The sequence below is a fragment of the Lycium ferocissimum genome, chromosome 5, assembly GCF_029784015.1.
Source record: "Lycium ferocissimum isolate CSIRO_LF1 chromosome 5, AGI_CSIRO_Lferr_CH_V1, whole genome shotgun sequence".
NCBI lineage: Eukaryota > Viridiplantae > Streptophyta > Magnoliopsida > Solanales > Solanaceae > Lycium > Lycium ferocissimum.
In genome coordinates this window covers 9,559,867-9,566,795 of record NC_081346.1, presented here as the reverse complement: position 1 = coordinate 9,566,795, position 6,929 = coordinate 9,559,867, and the positions used below count along the sequence as shown (strand labels likewise).

The 6,929-nt window shown below is 35.9% G+C and overlaps 1 protein-coding gene across 1 annotated transcript; it reads right to left on the bottom strand.

Annotated features, from left to right (window-relative positions):
• Positions 1-2,522: 2,522 nt before the first annotated feature.
• Positions 2,523-5,879, bottom strand: LOC132055887 (protein NRT1/ PTR FAMILY 2.8). The gene is made up of 4 exons (XM_059447898.1): positions 5,636-5,879; positions 5,371-5,517; positions 5,017-5,234; positions 2,523-4,242 (listed from the first exon to the last, which is right to left on the bottom strand). The coding sequence occupies exons 2-4, from the start codon at positions 5,486-5,488 to the stop codon at positions 2,794-2,796; spliced, it is 1,785 nt and encodes a 594-aa protein (XP_059303881.1). The 5' UTR covers positions 5,489-5,517; positions 5,636-5,879; the 3' UTR covers positions 2,523-2,793.
• Positions 5,880-6,929: the final 1,050 nt, after the last annotated feature.

Below are 6,929 nucleotides of genomic sequence, written 5' to 3'. Positions count from 1 at the left end.
AAATACCTTTCTATCTATATTATATTTAATAATTAGTTGGTGTCACTGCTAAAAATAGAGTTTTTTACCACCAAAGATTCAATGAGAAATTTGTGCTATATATATATATATATATATATATATATATATATATATATATATATATATGCTTTTTCTATCTATATTATATTTAATAATTAGTTGGTGTCCTCATTTTTTTACCCACCAAAATTTGTGCTATAAATTTGCTTTTCCCACCTCATTCCCACCAAACTAGTTCACTAGGAAAACGCATAGTGGGAAATAGCTTTCCACTGAAACTCTAGGAAGCTTCCTAATTTTTCCGTGTGAAAACATTATTGTTTAGGTTTTTTCCACTGACATTCAATGAGAAATAACCGCTGAATATTTTTCAGTGGGGAAATAGAAATTTTTTAGTAGTGTGTCTTTTCTAACCGCGCGAAGCGCGAATAAATTCACTAGTTATTAGTATATATATGATGATGAAATATAAGAACACTCTTTGAAAGTTCCAAGTCAAAAGCACAACGCAAAATAATTGGAGATTCTCAATGAGAATTGGGCAATTCGCAGAATTGCCATTATTTTGGGGTGGTCTTTAAATTTTGCCCTTCGACTAAAACCTATGGGTTCCAGGTTCGAACCCCCAATCAGTTAAAATTTTTTTAAAAAAATTTGCAAGGCAAAGTTTAAATTTCACTATGTCCCCATCGGCAGAAGTTTAGTCATGTTTAACCAAAAGTCTGCCGATGGGGGCAGACTTTGCCTTGAGGCATTATTATTATTATTTTTATTTTTTACTTTTCAAGGTAAATTTTTAGTTATGCCTTAACTTAAAGTGTGCCCCATAAGACATAACTAAAAGTATGTCCCATAAGGTGGAACTTTTCCTTAAGGAATAACTAAAGTTATGCCGGACCCGGCATAACTATAAGTTCCGCCTTATAAGGCAAAATTTATGCCTTAAGGAAAAGTTCCGCCTTAGGGGCATACTTTTAGTTATGCCTTAATTAAAAGTCTGCCCCCATAAGGCATAACTAAAAGTATGCCCCATAAGGCGTAACCTTTCCTTAAGGCATAACTAAAAAAGTTTGCCTTATAAGGCAAAGTCTATGTCTTATGGAAAAGTTATGCCTTATGGGGCATACTTTTAGTTATGCCTTAACTAAAAGTCTGCCCCATAAGGCATAACTATGAAAAGAAATTAGTTAAGGCTTAACTAAAAGTCTCCTCATAAATATGTCGAACCCGGCATACACTTGTTAAGAAATAACCAAAGTTATGCCGGACCCGACATACTTATGCCAAGTCTGCCCATAAGACATGAGTATGCCGCGTCGGGCATACACGCATAACTTTGGTTATTCCTTCACAAGTGTATGCCGGGTCCGGCATACACGCGACCCAAACCTTGCCTTGCGATTTTTTTTTAATTTATGTTTGAGCGGGGTTTCGAACCCAGAACCTCATGATTTTTGCGCGAAGCTCAGGGTTGCAACGCGAAGGGCAAAAATTAAAGACCAGCAATACGGGGGGCAAAATTTAAAGATCACAAATATGAAGGACAAAATTTAAAGACCACCACAAAAGAAGGGCAACCCGCGCAAAAAAATGATGTGAATTTATCAAATCAAGGCCCAAAGACCCGAAAAGTAAAGAATGAAATATTTTGTAGTAGCAGCGCGGCCTAGCCACTTTTAGTCCTATAATTGACAATATTTATTGTAGTGGAGTTACAAATTTCAAAGGTGAAATTTCAAGACAAGTCATGGAATTTTATCTACGGAATTTGAAAAACACTCTATGACAATGGCTATTTCTCAATTACCAGAGCTGAAAAGTGGCTAAATATCCAAATATTTTGAGACATTAAAATTGTCATCTTCCAAATTTCAAAGTGAAAAGAAATATATTTTCAGAATGTAAAGATAATATTCCGGCAAAACGAACTTGTCCGAATTAATCTCTTTATACCAAGAAAATTAATAAATTGTTACATTGTATGAAAACATATCCCCTACAATAGTTCTTACTACGAATAAGAGAAACTTTATTATAGCCACATCCAGTGCACTCTTCAGATAGAAGAATACATGTTTATACTCACAAAAATTCCTAATAATAAAAAAAGAAATATTTCGTTTCTATGAAACTCAATAAAATTTCATGTATCTCATTCTTGAATGACCGTTATGCTCATTAAACAAGCATTTTATAGTCCAAATAGGGAAAAGAGATCATCGTCAAGTGACCATTTAAAAACTAACGGCCTAACTAACTTTATATTAACTGTCAACCTACTGTAATTATCCTCTTTTCCTTCGTGTCAGAAGTGTTTGCAGCAATGAGAGGAATCTTACGCGAGCGATTACTTTAGATTAGGTCCTATATATGTTAGGTTATCGTAAGAGATCAATGACAATGGGGAGAACTTAGAGGATGATTTTTTTTTGTTTTGTTTTTTTGTTTTTTATAGTATTACATTGAGACGAGCTTAAATAAATCAATATGGGCAGTCAAAATTCATATTGCTAATCTCAATTTACTTGAAATTGAGACGCAAAAAGTGATGTTGCTAAGAGATGATAATGGATTAAGTCCTTATACATTATCCGAACCCATATAGTCCTACAACCTTTACTCAACATTTAAGCATTGATGAATGATGGACATTAATATTACTGTCAATAAAGTAGCACGCTCATCAAACTTATATAAGGCATTAGTGTACTCATGTCTTTAATTCAATTACTCCGTTTGGATTACCAAACCTCATTTAAGTTGCTCATGTTTTCATGGTTTCTTTTCTGGCAGGTCGACGAAACAGGCTTCAGCGCGAGTCTCCAACACAGTCTTTCTCCTCTTTGACTCTTCATAGCTTTGAATGTAACGACTGGCGAAGAAATGAAAGTATATGAAGTTCAGTACTCCCAAGCCGGCAATAAGAACGTAAAAACGTTCTAGCTTGTTTTCATTAAGGTCATGACCTCCCAACCACGGCTTTCCGCCATGTAGCCTGCTTAACATCTGAACTGTATTGACAATGAGTGTGTTGAGGTAGCTGGCAATGCTTAGGCTCAAGAAAAAAATTGCTCCAGCCACACTTCGCATGGTCTCTGGTACTTGGTTATTCAAGAATTCCATGACAGATACTGCGGCGAATGCTTCTGTCAACCCTGATAGAATGAATTGAGGCAAAAAGAATCCAACGCCAAGTGGAGAGATAAATGTGCGTTCTTTCAGGGCCAAGTCTCGGCGTCTTGTTTCAACTAATGCAGCTACTGCTAAGCAAAGAATTGACATGAAAATGCCTATTTTGATTCTCATTTGCAAAGACAATCTGGCTTCCTTCTTAGAGATTTTCCTTGCATTAGGAATGTATACACACTCGTAGATGAAGATCCATATAGCCAGAGAGATCATGGATGCTAGTCCCATCCACCCTGGAGGAATCATGAAATTCCCAACTTTTGTGTTGGATTGAATTACTTGAAGAACCCCGAATGTATTCATCTGTTCCATGGTGATGAAACAAGTGATTCCAGCCACCCAAACGGGTAAAATTCCCACTACACATTTTAGCCTTTCCACCTGTTCGACATTACACAGTCTCCAGCTATCTTTAGCAACTCCTTCAGCATTCAATTCACTGTTGGGATCAACAATAACAGCGGCCTTATCAAGGAATTTAAATCTGTCTGTGTGCCTAAGCACCGATAGCTCATTTTCTGATTCCTTGGTGGCATGATCATAAAGGGAATTTGCTGTTGGTGAAACGATAACGTGTCTCTTTCTGCAAGCTGCATTTATAACCTTTGCCATGTCGATAAAAACACATCCTTGTGGCTTCAAACGAATGTAAGCGTTGCGACCAATCAAGAAAATCATAATGGAAAGGGCTAAACAGCAAGTTGGTATTACGAAGCCTATAAACCAGCTGATATTTGTCTGGATGTAGATAACAACTGTGAGGGCTATGATGAGGGCTATAGTGAATGAGAAATACCACCAATTGAAGAAACTTTTGAGTTGAGACCTTCCTTTTTCGGTATTAGTATCGAATTGATCAGCACCAAAGGCGATGTTGCAGGCTCGGATACCTCCGGAACCTATCGCCATAAATCCAAGACCTGCAAAAAGGTACGCAAGCTGCCATTTTTGTGGCTGGGGACAAGCAAGGCCTTGGCAACCAGGTGGCCTGAGTTCATCGACTCCAGCAGTTAATGTCACCATTCCCATCCCCTGCCAAAAATACATGAGTTGGGGGCTTTCAAGCGCTATTTAGTAGGCGTATGGAATGAACTTGAGATCATTAATTTGGGTAGTTGTTGATTTGAAGTTGAAATTGTATTTTGACTTGCAGTTTGGATTTTAAAAGTTGTACTTCTTTTTTTCACAAAAATGAAAATCTCACAATTTGTGAAAAACTATCAAAACTTCCCCAAATACCTTCAAAGAGTTCTGTCGCAAATGATGGCGCTACCAGAGATAACTCTCGCCAGCGAATTGGGACAGCCACAACTTGGCCGGTTTGAGCAAGTGTGGCCGTTTGGAGAAAGAATTGGTTCTTGGGTAAAGTAAGCTTGGGTTATTACTTTTGCAATAAATACGAGTCTTTCTTTTTGCAAAATTTAAAATTATGGGTCAAGTTTTAAATTTTTTAAAAATGAAATCACCTAGTATTTGGATATTCTACCTTTTAGGTAATTTGGGATTTGAAATCAAAATTTCAAGTAAAAGTTAATGTTTTTTTCAAAATGTCATAAACAAACACAAATTTCAAACCAAAACTTTAATCCAAATTGCATGCCCAGATCCCTCCTTACTACTGTTCTTTTGACCCCTGATTAGGACAACATATCTTGCAAGTTGCAACTAGACTCACATACACATTGAGACTCGTGACCCATATTCATATAGCAAGTTAAAGCTAAAATTTGCGGGAAAAAAAGGCATGCAAATTCGGATAAATCAATTAAAAAGAAAAGGGAAAGTATAGAGGAAGAATTAGTGTACCAGGAAAGAAGCAATGGAACCAAAGAGGAGAGTAAGGAACCTGCCAAGGTGGGCATCAGCCAAGAATGCACCGGCTAGAGGCGTAATGTTGGAGCAGCCAGACCATATACTCACCACATTCACCAGAAATACTCCCCCCATATTGTATTTGGTCCGCAAATAAGTTGTCATGTTCGATATCAAACTTATGGACGCCAATTTCTCAAACGATTCATTCCCTTCAGAAAAAAAAATCACACATACAAAGATATCAGCACGGTTGTTACATATTTTATCATTTTGGTTACATACGTACGTACGTACGATATTGTGTGTGAATAAATTATGGGATCATTTGATGTTTTTTGTGTTTACCAAGAATGTATGCAATGGCCGTCCATCCTCCTTTTTTTCTTGCTGAAGTAGGAAGATTTGGAGCAACGTGTGTTTCTTCAGGGGAAGAATGACTTGCATTGATAATCTCTTCAGCCATTTCCCCTCTCTAGCAAAAGTTTTGTCTATCTGCAATCAAGATCTTGCTTCTTCCATGAAAATGTCGTGAATAACTGAAAATGTGTTTGTAGAAATAAAGGAAAAGGAAGAAAAACAAGTTACAACAAGAGGAGAAAATGTAACCAACCGATGCTCTTCTCAATATTCAATGAGAGGAACAAATTAAATTGATGGTTTACATTTGCATGCATTCACCATCACCTGCCGAAATTCGGGGGAAAATGCGCGTATATTGTTTCTTCACTTTTTTCTTAATTTTTTTCCCTGTTATTCTTTTAAATAAAATCACCACATTTCTCAACTCGAACAAATTCGCTGATCTTAAGAAAGTACTGCCATTTGATTTAAACTCAACCTATGGGCATAACTGGTCACAAATTTGAACTAAAGAAAAAGGTTACAATAAGTTGATCCAATGGGAGAAAATAGTTTTAGCTATATTGATCGTATCCTCTACCACATTTATGTACCAACTTCAACTAGTTTAATTCGGATTGACATGTAGTAAATTAACTGGTTGTCATTTCTTTATTTTTATTTTTAATTAAAACAAAAGCATTGGAATGTGACTATACACGTTCAACTTATCTTGTACTCATTTTTTCTCTCTTTCAATTGATCGATCGGAGTTGTGAAGTGATAATTGATCGGAGTGTTGAAGCGATGCACCGATAAAGATGTATTCCCTTGGTCACAATTTATGTGAGGTGTTTGATTAGGCACGAAGTTGAGAAAAATGAAGATTTTTTATGCGTGTGATCTAAAATAAGTCATAGAAATTTTTATAGCTATAAATTATTTCACTAAAGGTAAAATAGGAAATTTAAATTTAAATTGTAACTAAATATAAAAAATATTATTCTTCTTAGACTGACCAAAAAGAAAAAAATGTCACATAAATTGTTGTAACTAAATATAAAAAATATTGTTCTTCTTAGACTGACCAAAAAGAAAAAAATGTCACATAACTTGAGACGAAAAGAGTATTGCTCTGAAAAAAATATTGTGCTATAATATTGTTTATGGTACTAAAGAGTGGAGCTATCATAGCTCAATTACTAGTGATCTAAGTCAGGGAGGTAGTCCAAGACTTCGTTGGATGAACAAATTTATGCTCCTTCTGAGTTTTGACCATTGACAGAATTGTTTTGGCGTAGAAATAACATGAATAATTTTTTCCTAGGTGTGGAGGATTATTCTCCCAATGCGGTTGCCTTAACCAAAGGATCCCAGCCCTCCTATGGTATCTACCGTGTATATATTCTTGACAAAAGAGAAAGTTATGTTTTGTTTTAAACACATGAAACGAACCAAACACGTGCTTGCACAAGAAAAGAAGATGCTAGTATGCCTACTAGCTACTACTATGTATAATTATTTTCGAATTGTTTTCGAAACATAATGTTTTCGCTTTCAAGTCA